The sequence below is a fragment of the Miscanthus floridulus genome, chromosome 17 (genome assembly GCF_019320115.1).
Source record: "Miscanthus floridulus cultivar M001 chromosome 17, ASM1932011v1, whole genome shotgun sequence".
NCBI classification, from domain to species: Eukaryota; Viridiplantae; Streptophyta; class Magnoliopsida; order Poales; family Poaceae; genus Miscanthus; species Miscanthus floridulus.
The window spans coordinates 108,906,377-108,927,744 of record NC_089596.1 but is presented as its reverse complement, the minus strand read 5'-3'; the positions used below and the strand labels follow the sequence as shown (position 1 = coordinate 108,927,744).

Here is a 21,368-nt window from a genome sequence, read left to right as displayed (position 1 = left end):
AGAATGATTCTCTTTTAGGTAAATGTGATATAGCCGAAATGGCTAGTGTTGAGCTTAGAGAAGCAAATGAAGCTATGTCATCCAAACTTAAGGTGCTCAAATCTTTTAAGAAAGAGCTTAAATATAAACATGATAAACTTGAGGGGATGCATAAAGAGCTCATCACTAGCCACAATATGCTAAAAGAAGAATATACAACTCTTAAGATCAATCATGATAATCTTGTTATCGCTCAAGAATTTTTATCTAATGAGCCACATGATGCTACTAACGATGTTGTTAAGATTGATATAGCTACATCATGTGATGATTTAATTGTTGAGAGCATTGAGCAAGGATCTAGTGGCAAAGGCAAGCAAGTGGTTGAAATTGACAACTATGATGAGTATGTCAAGTTCAAGCATGATAATGAAAAGCTCAAGAAAGATCTTGAAGAGCTCAAAACCACCAACACTATAGTGCTAGAAACTCTTGATCATGATGGTGATTTAATTCTTGAGAATGAGAAGCTCAAAGAAGAGAATAAGAAACTTAAGGAGAAAAAAATAATGATGCACTCAAGGAAGAGAACAAGAAGCTCAAGTTGGAGAAAGAGCATCTTAAGATTGGATTGAGTAAGTTCACAAGAGGCAAGCATCTTCAAAGTGAGCTACTAATGAACACCGTCATGAAGATGGATAGAAGTGGCATTGGGTATTTTGCAAACCAAGAGAAGAAGGCTCAAGCTCAACAACAACAACATAAGTCAAAGCCAAAGAGGTATTTTGAGTATGGACAAGAAGGTCACTTTGCCCATGAGTGTCAAACTCCACCAACACAATCCTTGCCCAAGCATGCTAGACCGTTTGCTTTCAATACTCATTACATGCTTATAAAGGACTCTAGTGGAAAGATGAAAGTTATGTTCTTAGACCCCCCCAACAAGAATAGGCCTAAGAAAATTTGGGTAGCAAAGTCACTTGTTGAGAAAGTCAAGGGCCCTCAACAAGTTTGGGTTCCTAAAGCTTGATCTCTTGTGTATAGGTGAACTACAAGACCAGTGGAAGTCATTGGGTAATTGATAGTGGTTGCACACAACATATGATCGGTGATCCTCGTATGTTCATCTCACTAGATGAAGAAGTAGATGGACAAGAAAGAATCACATTTGGAGATAATTCAAAGGGCAAAGTCAAAGGATTGGGCAAAGTGGCAATATAAAATGACCATTCAATCTCAAATGTGCTATATGTTGCTTCATTGAGTTTTAACTTGCTATCCATTGGACAATTGTGTGATCTTGACTTTCAATGCCTATTTATCGAGAAGGAAGTGGTTGTATCCAAGAAAGATGATGATCAAGTGATATTCAAGGGATTTAGATACACCAACCTATATTTAGTGGACTTCACCTCCGAAGATGCTAATTTGAAGACATGTCTATTCACCAAAACAACACTTGGGTGGCTATGACATAGAAGACTTGCTCATGTTGGGATGAGCTCACTTAAGAAGCTAATGAAGAATGATTTGGTGAGAGGGTTGAAGGATGTGAAGTTTGAGAAGGACAAGCTTTGTAGTGCATGTCAAGCCAGCAAACAAGTTGCAAACACTCATCCTACAAAAGCTTTCATGTCAACAACAAGAGTGCTAGAGCTCCTTCACATGAATTTATTTGAACCAACAACATATAAGAGTTTGAAAGGAAATCTTTATTGTCTTGTGATTGTTGATGACTATTCTAGATACACATGGGTATTCTTCCTTCATGACAAATCCAAAGTTGCATCAAACTTCAAGAAGTTTGCCAAGAGAGCACAAAATGAGTTTGAAGTGAAGCTCAAGAAGATTAGAAGTGATAATGGGAAAGAATTTGACAACACAAACATTGAAGCCTATTGTGATGAAGTTAGGATCAAGCATGAGGTCTCTATAACATATACTTCTTAACAAAATGGTGTAGTTGAGAGAAAGAACCAGATATTAATCACACTAGTAAGAACAATGCTTGATGAGCACAACACATCCAAAGCTCTATGGGCGGAAGCTATCAACACCGTATGCTATGCATCCAACAACCTATTCCTTCAAAAGTTTCTTGGCAAGACACCTTATGAGTTGCTCAATGGAAAGAAGCCGGATGTCTCTTTCTTTAGGGTGTTTGGTTGCAAATGCTATATCTACAAGAAGCGACAACACCTACAGAAGTTTCAAAGACGTTGTGATATTGGTTTTCTTGTTGGTTACTCATCAAAGTCCAAAATATATAGAGTATTTAATCATGCCACCGGCTTGGTTGAAGAAATATATGATGTGGAATTTGATAAATCTAACAGCTTCCAAGGAACACATGAGAATCTTGATGATGTAGGTGATGAACCACTAAGAGGCCATGAAGAATATTCTAGTTGGAGACATCAAGCCTAATGATGATGAAGATGATATACAAGTGGTCAATCCACCTTCATCAAATATGCCACAAGATGGTGATAAAGATGTGAGAGTAGAAAATAAAGATACTCATGTCTCCCATGAGCAAATGGTGACACAAGCACAAGATTTTGATGCTCCATAACCTCCCCCTCAAGTGGTTGATAGAAGAAACTAACCTCTACTATAAGCTCATCCATAAGATCTCATCATAGAGAGTCCATCAAAGGGTGTATTGACTCGATCTCAAAAACTTGCTTCATTTATTGAACATCACTCTTTTGTCTCTTGTTTTGAGCCTACCAAGGTAGAAGAAGCTCTTCAAGATCCGGATTGGATAAATGCCATGCATGAAGAGTTGAACAATTTCACCCGCAATGAAGTTTGGACTCTTGAAGAGCGACCACAAGGTGCAAGAGTCATTGGAACAAAGTGGGTATTCCACAACAAGCAAGATGATCAAGGCGTTGTTGTGAGGAACAAGGCAAGACTAGTTGCAAAGGGGTTCTCTCAAGTTGAAGGGTTAGATTTTGGAGAGACCTTTGCACCGGTTGCAAGACTAGAAGCCATTTGTATCCTCCTTACATATGCATCACATCATGAAATAAAACTATATCAAATGGATGTAAAAAGTGTATTTTTAAATGGCTTTATAAATGAACTAGTCTATATTGTTCAACCTCCCGGATTTGAAGACCCTAGATATCCTAATTATATTTATAGGTTGTCCAAGGCGCTATATGGGCTTAAGCAAGCCCTAAGAACTTGGTATGAGCATCTTCGGGATTTCCTCATTGAGAAGGACTTCACCATTGGGAAGGTCAACACCACACTATTTACTAAGAAGCTTGATGGATATATCTTCATTTGTCAAGTATATATTGATGATATCATCTTTGGATCATCAAATGAAGATTCTTGCAAAGAGTTTGGTGAATTGATGTTGAAGGAGTTCGAGATATCAATGATTGGAGAGCTTATATTCTTTCTTGATTTTCAAGTCAAGCAAATGAGAGAAGAAATTTTTATCTCTCAAAAGAAATATACTAATGATCTTTTCAAGACATTCAAAATGGATGAATGTAAGCCAATCAAGACACCAATGCCAACTAATGGACATCTCGACCTAGTGCCAACTAATGGACATCTCGACCTAGATGGGGGAGGTAACACGGTTGATCAAACTCTCTACCGCTCTATGATTGGTAGCTTGTTATATTTAACCGCATCTAAGCCTGGCATCATGTTTAGTGTGTGTATGTGTGCTAGATTTCAAGCTAATCCTAAGCAAGCTCATTTGATTGTCGTTAAAAGAATCCTTAGGTACCATTTGCTTGGTAGATCACTTGTGTCTTGGTCCTCCCAGAAGTAAAATAGTGTGGCTTTGTCCACCGCCGAAGGGGAATATATTGACGCGGGTGCTTGTTGTGCACAAATACTTTACATGAAGCAAACTTTGCTAGACTATGGAGTAGTTCTAGAAAAGATACCTCTTTTGTGTGACAATGAGAGTGCGGTAAAACTTGCTAATAATCTGGTTTAACACTCTTGCACCAAGCACATAGATATCCGCCATCACTTTCTTAGAGATCATGTTGCTAAGAATGATATTTCATTAGAAGATGTAAGGACCGATGATCAATTAGCAGATATCTTCACTAAACCGCTAGATGAGGCAACATTTTGTCGCTTGAGGAATGAGCTCAATGTGCTTGATTTTAGCAACTTCACTAGAAAATGAGCTTGTGTTGTCCCTTGCATTGCATTGTAATATACAACATGTTTACGTTATGGTACTGCACTTAGGGCTTGTCTAACATGATTAAGATAACCGCCAGAAAACGCGTGAAGAAGCTTAACATTGGATCAAACTTGACAACCAACTAGAATTACTTTCAAGTATTGCATTGCATATGCATGAATGTTGTTTTGTCGTTTCTCTTCAATCACCCTTTTATTGTCTATTTTCTTAAAAAGAATTATAGCCTAAGGTAAAATATTTTTAAAAAATTGAGAGTTTGAGAGAGGTCACTCACATTAGTCTCAATTGGTGTTTATTTGGGTCTTATTGAAGTTGGGACTTGAATGGGAACAGGCAGCGCGAAGGACTTTGAAGATTTGCTAAAAAAGAGTGACCGAACGCTAGGCCGGACTCTGCTCCCCTGCGTCCGGTCAGTTCATAGGAGGTGAACCATTGCTACGAAGGAGTGACCAGACGCTAGAACAGTGTTCTCCCTGTGTCCGGTTAGAAGGTGATCCTATGTCCGGTCAAGCGAAGAAGACGAAGACAGGATCAACCAGAATCTAGCCGCGTTCGGTCAGTTGGGATTGGACGCGTCTGGTCATGACTCTAGGAGATTTGGACATCTCTAGAGTCAACCAGACTCTAGGTGGCAGCGTTTGGTCGTTGCCACCAGAGCGTCCGGTCAATAGATATCGTGCGGGATTCCAACTCTTTTCTGTTTCCTTTTGTCTTACGTCACGGGGGGCCACCATATAACCCAAATAGAGCCGTGCCATGACCTAATCTGCCCGCACCCGCACCGACATCACCACATCCTTGGTGCACCATGCCACTACAGCCCACGCCGCCGCGCTCCCTGCCCGCACCACCTGCTCCGCGTCGCCTGCCCGTAGTCGTGTCGCCGGGCCCTACTCACACCATGCCCGCGCCGTCTACCACATAGCTGCCCCAGCGCCGCCACACCACAGCCGCCGCATGCTCCCGTGCCCTAGCACCGCCCGTAGTACTCACCAGCACCGGTGCCATCGTGATCCACATTGGAGATCCAGCTGCCATCCTCACTTGCCTACATTACATTGCTCGGTCACCACACTTCGCCGGAACCCTAACTTTAGGTGTTTTCTCAATGATGCCCTCGTGTTCCGTTCCTTTGCTCTTTGGATCGCTGGTTCATCAGGTAGCAAGCCATCGTCTCTAATTTCGTACCTAATGCTTATTTCTTAGGGTTTCGTATCTTTAGATGTATATTGAAATTATTCATATATCCAATCTATTCCATCATGCAGTGAGTCAATGTTTCTGGGGTCACTTCGGTAGTTGTCAGTCAACTCAGGGCTAAGGTTGCGAGTACAGATCGAGGCCAAGCCTCGGAAGTGTTAGTGACAATTAGTTCTTGTCTAAGGTAGCAGATCATTTTAGATGGCATGCGTCAAGAACACGGAGGTGGTCCAGGTGATGAGGATCCGAGGCCTCCGCCTCACTTGCCTACTGATGTGAAAGGTAAGGCAACGAAGAAGATCACGTTGAAGAAGCGAAAGTATGCAGATGCTGATACAACAAGAGCAGCCACAGTTACAGCTACCGAGCACGCAGAGAGAGGAGGTGCTAGGAGTGGAGTCCAGAATGCAGATCAGCTTTCACCAGCACAAAGAGTAGCTATAGAGCAGGTTGAGCGTTGTCATGGTAGTCTAGCTGGGACTGTCATGCTTGAGGGATGCCATGTTGCTTTGGAGGAGACACAGCCTCAGGGGGGCCACAGCAACAGACAAAGCAAGCTCAGGAGGAAGAGCAGGCAGAGGAGATAGAGCAGGCACCTTAGCCACAGTTACATCACTCTAGTCGTACTCGTACCTAGGTGACACTAAGGGTAGAGACACAGCGGAGGGTTCTCATCCACCTCCTAGACCACAGGGTCTGCCTCTAGTGACTCATCTAGATTTGAGGGCCACCATAGCCAAGCAGGTGCAGCAGCTCAGATTTGTGCAATTTGAGGAGTGGTTCCCGCCTAGGAGGGATAAGCATGCTTCTGAGAGTTTCTACACACCATAGTAGGAGAACTTTTATAATGCATATCTTAACAGTGGGGTTGCATTTAGGTCTTAGAGGGTTTGTTCTATTGAGGTCATAGTAGCAGCAGCTAGAGAGCAGATCCATCCTCACCTTTCTTACCTACCAGGGCTGATAGATCTACTTAGATAGATAGGAAGATATGTTCCATCATGGGTCCATGAGTTCTATGCTTCACTCTATATTGACTTGGGCCACAGATTTATTCACTTTGCATTCAGAGGTTGGGATTACAGGCTGATGAGCTTTAGGGTCCAAGAGATACTCAGGCTATAGGATTCACCCATCCACATTCATGAGGTTTGCTATGGACACACAGAGCCTCCTAGACACCCTCACAGCGGTCTTGTGCCTCCTATAGATTTGGTTCACCCTTGCTTCATAGAGCCTTTCGGTGAGGGGTCGAGTAGGACACCCAGGGATCTTACTCCTATAGTCAGACTCCTAGATGCTATCATGAGGAGGACGCTACTTCCGAGGATGGAATATCATGAGGCCTTGACTTGCATTCGGTTGTGGCTACTGAACACCCTGATGCAGCAGACTGTCTTTGATGTATGGGATGTCATTCTTTTCTGAGATGGAGGATACCCTTATAGAGGGATTCAGAGGACATAGATAGTTGCCTTATGCTCACTAGATTATATTTCTGATTCACAGGGCAGTTACAGTGAGGCCTCCAGAGATGTTGGCAGAGTATTCTGGTGCTACTACCAAGTTCCCTACATATAACTTGACCTAGATGCTCTGTCATAGCAGGCTGAGTGCACCTAGCCAGCCGCGTCATTGCCCAGAGGTGCTAGAGACTGTAGCCCACTAGGATGAGACTATCAGTGGCATTGTAGCTATAGAGGAGGAGGAGCTTGATGCTTAGTAGGAGGGTATGGTAGAGAACGACCCCAGTGATAGCTCAAATGATGACTACCAGGATATCCCTCAAATGCCTCCATGATGACATGACCATGAGGCCGATAGCTCTAGTTTAGCTCCACCTGCACCATAGACAGACCCTGCTCTACTTGCTATCCTTGAACGGATGAGGCAGGATCAGGCTCGCTAGGCTTAGGAGACCGCTGCTACATTTGCATAGTTTTAGGCCAGACAGGATGAGTTCCAGCGACAGCAGCAGGCTATCCAGCAGCAATAGGCCATGCAGCAGCAGCAACTTCTCATGCAGCAGCAGTTACTTGGATTTATGCAGCATGTAGTTAGTGCTATTGGGGCTCCACTGCCATAGCCTTCACCCTAGATTGGCCAGCCTGCCACCACTTCAATGACTCTAGCTTTACAGCCTAGTGGGCTTCAGAGCCAAGGACAGCCAGCGGCACAATTTCCTTCACCTACAGAGCAGGTGTCCCAGTGGTTTGCCTCGCCAGTGATAGCCCCGTAGTTCACACCTCTTTAGATAGGCTTCACACCGGCTCAGACTTTCTCGCTGCTTGTGCTAGATACCTCAGTCTCTAGGAGCCCTGGTGCTACCTTTAGTGAGTTGACAGGGCAGCCTACTCTGCCATATCTACATGTCCCTGGTCCTTCCATAGTTGCTCCTATTACTAGGACTACAGAGAAGCTCTCTTCTTTAGTTGCATCATCAGAGCCGTATGCTATAGTCATACCTATAGAGTCATAGGCTACACCAGTCCTTGATCTGACCCAGATCGCTTCAGCATCGCTTCTAGCTACCGAGGGTCAGACTGCTTAGAGCTTAGGATTAGATGATGATGATGCCTAGTTCTAGATCGCTCATCGCACCTCAATGCTCGACTCGTCTGTTGTAGCCCCGCCAACCTACCCTTAGGTTTTGGTGTTTGACGCCAAAGGGGGAGAGGGATCGAGTATGATAGACTTAGGGGGAGCGATACATTTAGGGGGAGCTTATCTACATTTGGCTTTCTATGTGTGATATATTTTTATGCATTCATCTTTACTATTATGCATTGAACTACATAAGTGTGATCGTAATTGTGATATTAATGTGATCGTGATATTTATGTGATATGTGACATGTGTGCTCTCTACTTTGAATTATTTATATGTCATGTCACTTGGTTATGCGCATTTGTTTTGCTTCCATGTTTTTACTCCGATGCAAATGAGCTTTATTACTTGTACTCATGCTTATTTCATATCTATTGAGTACATCATGTTGGCTTAGGTTATATAAGCTTGCCTAACTCTTTTGTTCTAATTGTAAAAAGCTTATATGAACCAAGCATGTTGAAAACCTCATCTCTTTTACATACTCGAGATTGTATTGTCATCAATCACCAAAAAGGGGGAGATAGGCCCCTAGTTGGGTTTCGGTGATTAATGACAATACATGATTATTGTGACTAGCGTGTGTTTTATAGAGGCAATTAAGTTAGGTCACGGTAATGGCAATTGATAGGGCAATCATGGTTGTCATGCCCCTACGATGGAAATCATTTTGGTTTTCAAAGGATGGACGACAAGGTTAAGAATGAACTAGTTCTAAGTGTCATTTGGTGTTGAAGAGACACTTAGAGTAGTTTAGGACTTTGTTTTTCCTTTGGCCATACTATTAAGGGGGGTATGGATGGGTAGCATGACCTAGGTGAGTCTAGTGGGTTAGGTATGGTGCACACTTGTCAAATCTAGCACTAGGTAGCTCCTAAAAAGCCCTTAGATCAATTGGAGCAAACTTTATTCACATATGATTGCGAGTTGGAAGTGACTAGAGGGTCAAATGTTGATCGGACGCTGGTTCCGGTGTGACCAGACGCTGGCGTAGAGTCCGGTCAGTTCATTTGATCAAGGTGAAGTCATATGGATATGACCGGACGCTAAGTGAAATGTGACCGGACGCTGGGTGCCAGAGTCCGATCAACTCCAGTAAGGTTCCAGAGAGGGAGAATCCTGATCGGACACGTCCGGTCAGTGCTAACCAGACGCTGGTCAGGTTCTAGCTACTGATCGGACGCTGAGCAGCAAAGTGATCGGACGTTGGGTTCTAGAGTCCGGTCAACATCAGTAAGGTTCTAGAGGGTCCGGTCAACATCAGTAAGGTTCTAAAGGGTAGTTTTTGTGACCGGACGCTGGTCAGTGTCCGATCACAACTTAACTACTTGGTTGTGGGGTGAACTAACCGGAGCGTCTGGTCACCTTGACTAGAGCGTCCGGTCACCCCGCAGTGGCACATAACGGTTTATTTTGAATGAGGGGTTATAAATACTTCCTCTATTCACTCAAGGGATCACTTTTGCTCATTCTAACAGCTAAGAAACATCCGTGAGTGTGCTAAGAAGAGCAAGGTCCTAGTGAGGTGATTGAGATTTGACAATCCAAGAGAGAGACCTCATTAGTGAAAGCAAGAGTAGCAAAATGTGCATCCATCCTTCTCATTAGGTTTATCATGGTCAAGTGAGAGTTCATGCTTGTTACTCTTGGTGATCGCCATCACCTAGATGGCTTGGTGGTGATTGGAAGTTTGGTGATCATCCGACGGAGCTTGTGGATGACCCAACTCAAGTTGTGAGCGGTTATGAGTGATTCACCACAACGAAGTGTCAAAGAATCAACCCGTAGAGATCACTTGATCCTTGCGTAGATCAAGGGGGGCTACACCCTTGCACGGGTGCTTCAACGAGGACTAGTGGGGAGTGGTGACTCTCCGATACCTTAGCAAAACATCGTCGCGTTCTTCCTTCTCTCTTTACTTTGAGCATTTACTTTGAGAAATTTAATTCTTGTCTTTACATTCATAGAATTGTCATGCTAGGGTAGGATTGGAACATAGGTTGCTAAACTTTTATGCAGTAGAACAATAGAAACACTTTCTAAGCATAAGGGGTGAAGTGGGCTAACTGTAGGGTTTAATTATTGCAAAGAATTTTAGAATTAACCCAATTCACCCCCTTCTTGGGCATCTTGATCCTTTCAGATACTTAGTTAGTTTGAATTGTAGTGCTACTTTGATTATTTGATAGTTTGTTGTAAATTTGATGATGTAGGTAGTTGATTTAGTTAGTGAGATAGATATAGTTAGATAAATAAAGTTAGATAGCTAGTGACATAGGTACATAGATATAGTTATTAGATATCTAGTTGATTTAGTTAGTGAGATAAATATAGTTAGATAGCTAGTGACATAGTTATTTAGGGTGTAGTTGGTTAGTATCTATTAGAGATGTACTATATAGCAGCTACTTTGGACTAAACGAATTGTATTTCAATTTTTGTTTGAACTACTAGATGGACAACCTAGTGAGCATATATCATGAAGGCACCGTGAAAAGAGATCACAATGAATATGTTGAGTTTGTTGAGATGCAAAGCATGCCTGTGTTATTCAATGAGAAGCCTTCATTTAGTGAGTTAGTTGCAAGGGCTCGGAAGGAGCTACATTATCATGGAGCTGATGATGATGGCATCGCAGTGGAGGGTATACTTCACCTAGGTTCCCCTCCCAACATCCTAAGGAAGATGATCTAATTAGGTGTGCAGATCGGTGAGAGAACTATGTGAGATCAGCTATGAAGTGCTAGTTCCAAAGTTTGGACGTGGTTGTACGTCGGGTGTTAGTTGATCCTATCCCTCATGGGTTTTCCTCACCAATGGGTCCATAGGCACACTTTGACCCTCCCATCCTAAAACCTGATATGATATGGAGGTTGCACCTACGATTCCCAATGCTTAATCTGCTCCCAATAAGCTAGTTGGAGATGCTTGCTAGACTCATGATGTTGTGGCAAGAATCATCCGAGTAAGTGTCTTATCCTCATGATTATTGGGAGCTTACCCCCTTCCTTACATCTATTTTTTCATTCTTTCCTCATTTTTATACTTATGTTGCAGGAGACATTCCTGACAATGTGGATGTGCCCATTGTTGCTGCGCAAGTATACTGTGGAGATAGATTATGTGGCTCCAATAGTGTTGAAATTATGAATAATTCGGAGCCATATGAGATGGTAAGGGCTCTTAATTCTGATGATGATCGTCCTGTTGGAGAGCTGACAGAGAGTGATGTTGAGATGCTGAGACGTATCTTTCCCGGCCGCCGTGATCTAAGAGTTCACGAGTTCAACGATGTTGCTCATTCCGATCAGGCGTGTGCAGAAGGACGTGATGATGAGCTCCTAGAAGCTCTTGAGGCCGGCCCTAACATGGTAATTGAGCTTATTGTTCTCACATGTCATTTCTTGTGCTTGTTGTTCGCTTCAATTACCTAAGGCATATTAGGTTTAGTTCAGGACCTCTGTACCCTAGTTCAGTACATGTTCTCACATGCCATTTCATGTGTTTTGTATGTTGAATTATATAATGCCCTACTTTGTTAGGCTTTATTTGCAGCATGTGATCACATTTCGCTACGTCCATAATATTAAACTGAATATTATGACCACAAATAATGAAAACAACTACATAATGAAAAGTCTAATACTATGACACATTAAACAACACAATAATATTAGAAGTACGTGTCGACAAACTAAATAACGCAGTACATGACCTAAGCATGTCCATACTTAAAGTGCATTACATGATAACACAATGAAAAGTCCAATAGTAGACAACATTGTTCATGAATAAACCATAAAACTAGCAAGTAATGGAGACTACTGAGTACAACGAGGCCACTTTCCCTTCATCAGGGCATTGGGATTCTCCTCCATCGCTGCTTTTCGCTCGGCGTGCATGCTCAAGCTTCTTCTCCCTCTCCTCCCTGTACGCAGCAACACGCCTCCTTTCATCCTCTTCCTTGTGCTCCTTTTTTGCAGCCTTCTCTCCGCGTCTCTTCTCCATCATCTCCTTATCCTCTGCCTCCCACCGTAACAATTCATGTATCCATTCCTTGTCTTCAGGCTTGATCTCAGTGTCAATCCACTGCTCAAAATCATAGAGCGGTGGAGGGGTCTGCAAAAAATGTAATTGTTATAAAACAAAAAAATCATGCAAGATGTCATATGACACAAACATCAATTCATCACCATCTTGTTAATGCGGCATTGAAGAAGTGTAGGCTCAAACGCAAAATTGAAACACATCCATACCTCTATCTATATGTGTCCTCTTCATCGGACTTGGCTACCTTGCAAGGATCGCCGCAAAAGCACATGGGCACTGGAACACCACTAGGCAGAGGCAGTGGGTCGAAGTCATTTTCGGTCATCCAGCCATAACTACAATTTAGCCATTTTCGTTCTAAGAACCGAAAGCAATTAACATTAAACCATACACCTAGGGTTTTCCATTTGATCCACAACAATGAACCCATATCATAACAACGTGCACTGAGGTTACCTTGGTTTGGTAGCTTTTCCAAGCCTTAGCATCCTACGGTTGTATAATATAAATATTAAAATTGTATGAAACCCTAAGTAATGATGATTCTTAAGTTGAAAAATCTGACTAATATATATCGAATCAATTTGAAAAAAAAACTAGGAGGGAGCAAAGATACCTTGCTCTCGAAGATCTACGGATCAAATCAAAGTTTCCAAGGTCTAATATGCCGATTCGTGAGGTAAGGCGAAATGGGGAGAGAAAAAACCCAAGAGGGAGGAGAAAGAAGAGGAAGAAGGCTCGAGCAGGAAGGTTGGACGCCGAGTTAAAACACCACCTCGACGCCATAGTTCTTGGCGCCGTTCTCGACGCCAAGATCTACGGCGCCAAGGTGCCTGCCACGTCTGCGTCGAGCCCAAAAACTAGGCGCCAAAATCTATGGCACCGAGACGTGTAAGCTCGGTGCCACCAACGATGGCACCGAGCTAAAGGTTCAGATTTTGAAAACATACCTCCAGAGACATATTTATGAAAAAAAATTAAAAAAAAAGACTTAAAAACAAAAAAATCGGTCCTGAAGCAAGCTGGCCACCAGGCTCCAATCTTGGACGCATGTACAAAGGGTACGTGAAGACTGAAGAGCGAGCTTCTTGAGCCACTGAATTATTGTTGGTGCTCTATGCTAGGGTCCAAAGCTGAGAGAGGGGTTATTAATGTATATCCTAACAACCTGCTGGCTGGTGCCGTGGTGCGTATGTGTGCTGGTGGGATGTACACGGTACACTAGGGTAATGTTTAAATTCAGAGACTAAAATTTAGAGGTATTATATCGGATGTCACGTAAGAGTGTTTGTATAGTAATAATTAAATAAAATATAGAAGTCCTTAGAATCAACAAGACGAATTTATTAAGCCTAATGAATTCGTCATTAGCACATGTTTACTGTAGCTTTACTGTAGCACCGCATTGCCAAATCATGGACTAATTAGGCTTAAAAAATTCGTCTCGCAAAGTAGTCGTAATCTGTGTAATTAGTTATTTTTAGTCTATTTTTAATACTCCATTCATGTGTCCAAACATCCGATATGATAGGGACCAAAACTTTAGAGGAGAAACTTAACCAGGCCTATATCTGTTTTATGCTCTGTGAAGATCTTGAGAGGCCACCAACTCTGTTGCATCCTATATATATGCATGTATTTCTTTTTCCAAAGTCAGTGCCATTACTCACCGTTCTTCAGTGTTCAAGACCTTGATGCTGGCTTCACCCCTGTAAAAACACTAGTATGATCACATAATAAAATCCTTGATGAGGTATATTTTGCATTGCCTTGGAGCAGTAAAGGAACCTTGATATATTTTGCATGTATGTATATATATGTTTGAACGAACCAACAATGAGGTGATTGATGATACAACCGCACGTACTACAGAAGATCAAGGGAAGGGGTACGGCGTGCACCGGCCAGCATCTTGGGCTGGCACGGCGGCATGCGTCACGAGCCTGATGTCCACTCGCAGAGAGCAACAAGAGGCCAAAGGACTGGATTAGTTTACACGGCGCAACATTCCAAGGGTCACAAGACCAACCGATCGATCGATCCACGCCCACCTTGCATTGCACGGAAGCATGCATGCATCTCACATAATAAAATGCAGACAACGGCTCTTGAAGATGCATATATGGATGTACTACCTTACTACCGGTAAACAATCATGTATATATGCAACAGTACAAAATGTGCTTCCAGAGGCACAGTTTCACAGTCCACGGTGTTAACTGGCAACTTGGCAACATGCAGACAGAGAGTTGTGAGTTGTGACATGCTAATGCTACGCACTTCGTTCAGAACCACATGCCCTCCGTGGCTGATGGTTCCATGCGTGAGAGTGGATGCGGCAGGCAGGTGAATGGAGCTGCCCGGTGGCATCTGCAGAACAGCACACATGACATGGAGCCGTCTGCCACTCTGTCCCCGTGTGGTTGCGTGTGAATGAATGGTTCACGGTCGGTGACAACGACTGCACAGCAAAGATGCATGTGTGTGTACAGTACAGTGAATCACAGCAGGAAGAAGAATGCATTTGCAGTGTCGTATCATGTCTGTGCTGGAGGGATGTAGAGACAGGGCGGCGGCAGTATATATACCAGAGCAGGTGCTACCTGGCAGTCAAATCCCCACCATTGTAGTAGTAAAACACAGCACGAATCATCGATACAGGGAAAAAAAAGACAGTCTTCCTGTTACTGTTGCCTGAAACTGAAGAACGTGCATACAGTACTCCTATACCTCAAGATTGTTTTAGGCGCATGAGACCTAAGGAAACGACCAAGGCTCCCGTCATTCAGAGATCATAAAGCCGACTGCTCAGGCTCGTGACAGCGTCAGTTTCAGGGAAGCAGCAGTGTCCTGTGCAGTGAAGAACTGAAGATGGCAAAAGCACGGAGACTTGCAGAGCAGAGGCAGAGCATTTGTTGTTGCTCCCGCGTGCCATGATTCATGAACGAATGAACACGGTGTGAGTGCAGGGTTCCGAGGACAGCCATGCATGGAGGTCATGGGCTATGCCTCTATTTCTTCAAACCCTCCTGGCCTGAAATTCTGAAAGCTCCAACGGCTCGAGTTCCCTGGCAGCAACGGCACTAGAATCAGGGAAAGAAAATGGAACGGAATGCATGCGCCAAATCATAATTAATTTATGAATGGCTGCTTCGGGTCGCTGCCGACTATACAAGTCATCAGGTGAGCCGTCTTGGCCGATGCCTGGCCTGATGACAACCAGAAACACATGGGACCTTAATCTTCTGTCTAGCAGAATTTTTGGCACTGGTCAACGAAAACTGGAAGTAACATAACATGGGATGGAACCCTAATCTTCTTGTACGCCCGCTCGTCGTTTATCTTTCTGTTTTCTCCCTTTGGTCTCTAGTGAAAAATACGTGCTCAGCACCTTCTCAAAAAACATATACAGATTTGGCGCATGAACGTGACGGCTTTGCTACCAGCTACCACGCTAGCCTGCAATCCTTGCCAGGTCCAGCCGTGCAAGAGCAGTGCGCTACACAAAAGGCGCAGCGTAGCGTAGAAACCTACAGCGTAGGCGAGGCGACAGATTCACGTAGCATGATAGGAAGAAAGGGCGAGACGAATTCTGCAGATGCATACAAAGCTCAATTGTCCTTTGGATGGGCCCGCTCCCTTTGCCATCGTTTCAACGTCCGGCCACAGGATGCAACAAAATAACAAAATGAGGACCCGTATTTTCCGTGTCTCCAGCCTCTCACGCTCTCACGCTCTCGCAAACAAGATACCAACAATGATCAAGTCCATGGCAGCACAAGTCCAACAAACCAGTTATTTTCCTTTTCAGTCAATTTTCAAAATCTCAAGGGCCAGTCAACTTTCAAAAAACTACTTGGCATCAAAGGCACCGTATCTTGGTGCCGCAAAATTCTGTGAGTAAAAGAATAGAAAGGCAAAAGTGCGAAGCTACCAAGTGCACCAGCATACAACACAAGAAGCAACCGCTGCAAACTGATCTTATTTTACTAGCCTGGAGATGACCTACTTCAGCAATGCTTGTACAGCCGAGCGCCTCCCCTATTTCAACTTTGAAAGGATCTCCTCGGAAGGAACCTCAAGTGTAGCTCCAGCATGAACACTCTCAGGCTTCACAACTGCAAAACAGAACTGTACAGATCAACGATCATAATGGACCGGACAGCTTTAAAAGCCAGTACAAAAAATAAATAAAAAACCAAAGATGCAAACATGAAAGTGAAACATATTTTTTTTACATCAAATGTAGGCAATCTTCACGGTACCTCCCATATAATAAAATATAACAAGATCTAGTTTTGAGGATCAGCGTACTAATATTACTATTATGTGATAATTAGGGTATCATACTTTACTTCAGTATACACAGCATAAATTGAAATCAATTGAAAGACTGTTTTGTATTTGGGTAAAAAAATTGAAAGACTGTTTTGGCAAACCATTAAGCTGTCAGTGACATAGTTCTCTGGACATAGGGACGAAGCCAGAAAAAAAATTAGGAGGGGCTGAACAAAAGAATAGAGGCTTTTTTATCTTCTCTTAACCTTAGCCCCTCCTACCTAATATATATATGCATAAAATTTTAAGGGAGGGCTTAGGGGAGCTCCACATGCCCAAGATCGGTAGGGGGGGCTAGAGCCCCCCTAGCCCCACCGCTGGCTCCGTCGCTGTCTGGACAGGCTAACGCTGCAATGATGCTGGTATGAGAACGAGACCAGACTTTCATTATTAGTCCCCTTCCAAAGAAATGGACGGGATGAGGTCCAGTGGTCCACCTGGGAGCACATACAACAAGCAGTACTAATGTCTAACGGATTGCTTGTTTGCTAAAGACAAAAAAGGGCTAAGGAATACGATGAATCCATCAACAGATCTTGGATTCTTCATCTTCAACACTTAGTGCAACTCTTGCATATTCAGAAAAAGGTGGCATGCTCCAAACTGTCATCCACACATTGGTGACAATAAATTTACAGTACCCCATTTGTCACGAGACTAAATAGTACACTTCCTTGAAAAAAAGGGTTTGTGTTTCAGTAGACAGAAATTTGATCTGCTTTACTCTTTCCAAAAATTGTTCCAGACAATAAAATGACAGGAAGTTCATACTTACAACTTACAAGAACGGGAAAAGTCAATTTTAAAGCCCCAAAGTATTGCATGAGTGAATGCCTCCCTAGAGTAATTGTTTCTGTCCATTTAATCCCCTAATGTTGCAATATTGGGTCACTTTAGTGAAAAATGGATTTTTCTTATATAAAAATAAACATCCAAAAGTTCATAAAACATCAAAGGATTGAAATACATAGAACATCGTTCAAAATATGCAAGCATAGTCCAATCACTGAATGCCTTTTCAAGGGCAAGGAAACATGTAAAGTAACATATTCTATCTTGAGCAGTTATGAAGTGTTGTAGTATAGCAAGGATTTATCCTAATCAAGAAATAAAATAATCAATTCATTATATAAATTGTACCTAGAATAACTGCAATAGAACTGACAGTCTGACACTCTGGTCTTTAGTTAAGAGCTCAATTTTTATCTACTCTGTATAACTCTTGCAGTCTTGCTATACTTTAGCACTCGATTAATCAACTCAAAATTTTTGTTCGAAACAAATGCCATTGGTAAATTGACAGCCACTAAATGGTTCTCTTCATTTGGCGAACGAAAAAACTGTGGCTTCCTCTTTCCTTCTATAGGATAAAATCTTTGAATATAACGATTGTGCCAAAATTAAAATACATATACAAGTCCTTGCGGCAAGATAAGAAGAGATATATATACAAAATCTGGATTGTGTCCTACAGGAGGAAACAAATCTAATGTTATTGTGTTCCTACAGGGGGGGGGGGGGGGGGGGACTTCAAAGCCCAAGAGATATGTGTTCCCACTGGTAACATGTTGGTGAGTTAGTTTCTGCAAGGAGTCTTCATGGCACTTGTCATGTGGGGAAGTTGGAGCATACAGTACACATTAAGATGGTGTTGGTTATTGAGAACACTCAGTAGTTGGGGGGCCAGGGACTTCCGCAAAAACATGGTATACCTACAGAAGTAACTCATTGAATTCCTTAATGATGGCTTCCAGCGCCAAATTCATGCTTTGTTGTAATTAATCAAATAAATAACAGCATTATTAAGCTGAAGCAGTATATAACAATAATAGATCAAGTTGAAGCACCTTAAGCCCTGCTCTTCTTTTGCAGAATGACATGAGTCAAGCCTTTTTTAGAAAGGCAAAGCTACAACTATCCCTTACATCTTTAAGTCTATTGTGTGATTGTGTAATTTTGCGCTCCATGGCTCTAAGGCTTTAACGATGCCAAATTACTTAGCCCTACGATTGTGTTTTCCCTGTGGGGCTAGTGTTTACTGTTCAGATAAAGCTAAAAGCTGTGGAGTTGTAGACATAGCAAATGTTGTGTAAGCAACATGTTACATAGGTTTTTGAGTCGACCATTGTATCCATCATACTGAAATTTACTAGCCAGAAGTGAAGCAATAAATCGAGAATATGGCATAGGCAGGCCAATCTACAACCTGTTCGTTTCAGCTGAAACGATCGTGGATTATTACTGCCGGCTGCTTTGGTGTGAGAGAAAAGGGACTGTTCTGGCTTATAATCCACGATCGTTTACGACCAAGCGAACAGGCTGCTAGTATGAAGGCCCTCATTTCAATGAGCAATGTACTGTGCTACTATAAATGCATGTGATACATAGAGAAATTGTCAGAGCTCTCTGTAACTACTCAAGTACTCCCTTAAGTAATATGTCATCAAATGTTGCATGTGAAATCCTAAATAGTTAATAATCCATGGAGTTAGACTATTGTTTTATGTATATGGTGAAAACTGCAATAGACACAACAAAGCCTGTTTGTGCTCAAATACATTTAGCACTTGCTAATCCCACAGGCCTACTCAAGATTCATCACATCTCCTACGGTAAAGTGCCAGTGGCCCTTCAAAAATAGCAGGTCCAATAGGCACTCTCCTTTTTAATGATTTTGCACCTCTCAGCCATAACAATTTAGAAATCTCAGGACTGTTACAGTAATCATCTGCAGATATAAGATCATCAACATAAATTTAGTAGATTATGTTATGTACTAACTAATTTAAAGATCATGGACTAACTGGTTAGTGGTTACCCTCCCGGGTTCGAGTCGCGGTCTCCTCAAGATTTGGGTACGCCCTTTTTTTTTAATTTGCACCTACTCAAAACCCTACCTCATAGCACAAAATTGAGCTAAATGTTTCCGCATAAGGCTGGTTAGGCCGCACAAACGGGCTGGTCAGACCGTGTAATTCGTAATGGATGGGTGACCAATGCAGTACCAACTACCAATTTTTTCGTCCTTTGATCACAAACAGGTGGCGCTGGGGAGAGTGGCGCTGGGGAGGGGTGACTGGAGAGCAGTATCGAATCGTACCGAAGGATCCAGAGGGCGCGCGTGTGGCCTGGACTATCATATGGGTGATGAAGTGAGCCGCATCGCGGGCGTCGGCGAGGGCACGCGCTGCCTCGTCGGAGCCCGGGGCTAGACCACGGTGGTCCTCAAAGCGGCGCCGGATCTCCACCGCAGACTCCTTCAGCATCAGCTGGTCGCCCGCGAACGTCCGCCTCGCCGCCCGCAGCACCGCCCGGTAGGCAGCCAGACCTTCCGCCGCCGCCGCCATTTTCCGCGAGCAGAGAGGTCGACTGGGCGACCGGCCCTCTGACGTCGTGATGGTACAGGAGTCCGCGGCCTTTTTTTTAAGGCTTTTACCGGTGTGTCGTAAAAAAAAAATGGTAATTACACGGGAGCCACTAAAAAAAAGTTGAGCTAGTGCCATCATTCTAAACTTGCTCTCCAAGCTATTTCGTTCGTTTTTCTATTTAACGGTGTCAAACAGACAGGTAAAATAATCATTTTACCCTATACTGGGATCCGTTTGTCAGCCACCCAAACTTTCTTTCTCCCTTCTCTTTCCTGTACACAAAGAGCCGAGGGACCTCTGCGCTGCGGCCTGGTTCTCCACCCTCGTTGTCATCCTGAGTGCTCGAGGTGGTGCGGCCGTAGGCTCGAACGTCGGCTTGACGAGGTCGCAGACGGTGGAGTTGGCTCCCGGCTTGGCGTGGCGGCGAGCCTCAGCGGTGCAGGAGGCCAAAGCCGAGGTCGACAGAGACGCCAATGCCCAGAGCGATGAGCCCCGGCTCGCGCCCCCTCAACTGGCGATCGCCCGACACGGTGAGCATGAACACGAGAAGACATTGCGCTGCTGCCCACGCTGCTGACCCCAGGGACATCGCGTCGTTGCCAACACCATTGTCGAAAGCGCATGTTAATTGCTTCATGCTGCCATGCACCGACGTGGCCGCAACCGAGCATCGCATCGTGCCCGACTATGCTGCCGCTACCGGCCTGGATGGCCCTCCACAGGCGTAGCTGCCAGCTGTGCTCGAGGCGGCCATAGTCTTGCACGTGTCCTGGTAGAGCTCATCGTAGCCACCATCTCGCGCACCCGGTGGAGATCACCCGCGCGTCGCGGATGCCGCCTCCCCGTGCCCTCCTCCATTGCGACTCCTCGGCGTAGCTAAAGCGGCTGAAGCCATGTACCTAATGCTCCGGGCGCACGCGGTGTACCTGGTGGACTTCGCGTGCTTCCGCACCAAACCCAACTGCCGCGTTCCGTTCGCGATGTTCTTGGAGCACTCCCACGTGTGGCCAGGCTTCGACGAGCGCAGTGTCTGGTTCATGACGTGGCTGCTGGAGCGGTCCGGGCTTAGGGAGATGTGCCTACCGTACGTGCAACACTACATCCCACCATCGTGTGACCTCGAGTCCTCCCGCTCTGTGGCCGAGCTCATCATCTTCTTCGCCATCGATGACCTGCTCACCAAGACCGGCCGCCGCGAGCGCGCTTAGGGAGGAGCTCCACCCTAGCCGCCATGGGTGCGTGGGCACAGGCGAGCTCTGCCTGGCCGCCGCAAGCACGAGCGCGGGTGAGCGAGCTCCACCCTGGCATCGGCACGGCGCGAGGCTAGCGCGCGGCAAGGAGGAAGGTGGAGTCGGGTTGCTGACAGTTTAGCCCCACTAGACAGAGAGAGAAAGAAGTAAGAGGATAGGATAAGAGAAGGATATTTTGGACATTTACACTGACCCGGCCCATATGTAAGGACTGCCAAACGGTAACAAACAAACAAAACACAGACGAAAATGGCTTGGGGAGCAAAGAAGTTCAGAACAATGGCACTCGTGGGAGCTTAACTTTTTAATGGCTTTGTGCGTAATTGCAAACTTTTTTAATGGCACACAGGTAAAAGCCTACTTTTTCTTTTTGATAGCACAAGT

The 21,368-nt window shown here is 44.1% G+C and overlaps 2 protein-coding genes across 2 annotated transcripts; one reads left to right on the top strand and one right to left on the bottom strand.

Moving 5' to 3' along the window:
- Positions 1–15,806: 15,806 nt before the first annotated feature.
- LOC136518813 (mitochondrial zinc maintenance protein 1, mitochondrial-like) lies at positions 15,807–19,792 on the bottom strand. The gene is made up of 2 exons (XM_066512501.1): positions 19,467–19,792; positions 15,807–16,146 (listed from the first exon to the last, which is right to left on the bottom strand). The coding sequence occupies exons 1-2, from the start codon at positions 19,711–19,713 to the stop codon at positions 16,070–16,072; spliced, it is 324 nt and encodes a 107-aa protein (XP_066368598.1). The 5' UTR covers positions 19,714–19,792; the 3' UTR covers positions 15,807–16,069.
- An 835-nt stretch (positions 19,793–20,627) lies between these two features.
- LOC136516173 (3-ketoacyl-CoA synthase 6-like) lies at positions 20,628–20,942 on the top strand. Its single transcript, XM_066509543.1, has one exon. The coding sequence runs from the start codon at positions 20,628–20,630 to the stop codon at positions 20,940–20,942; it is 315 nt and encodes a 104-aa protein (XP_066365640.1).
- The last annotated feature ends 426 nt before the right edge of the window (positions 20,943–21,368 follow it).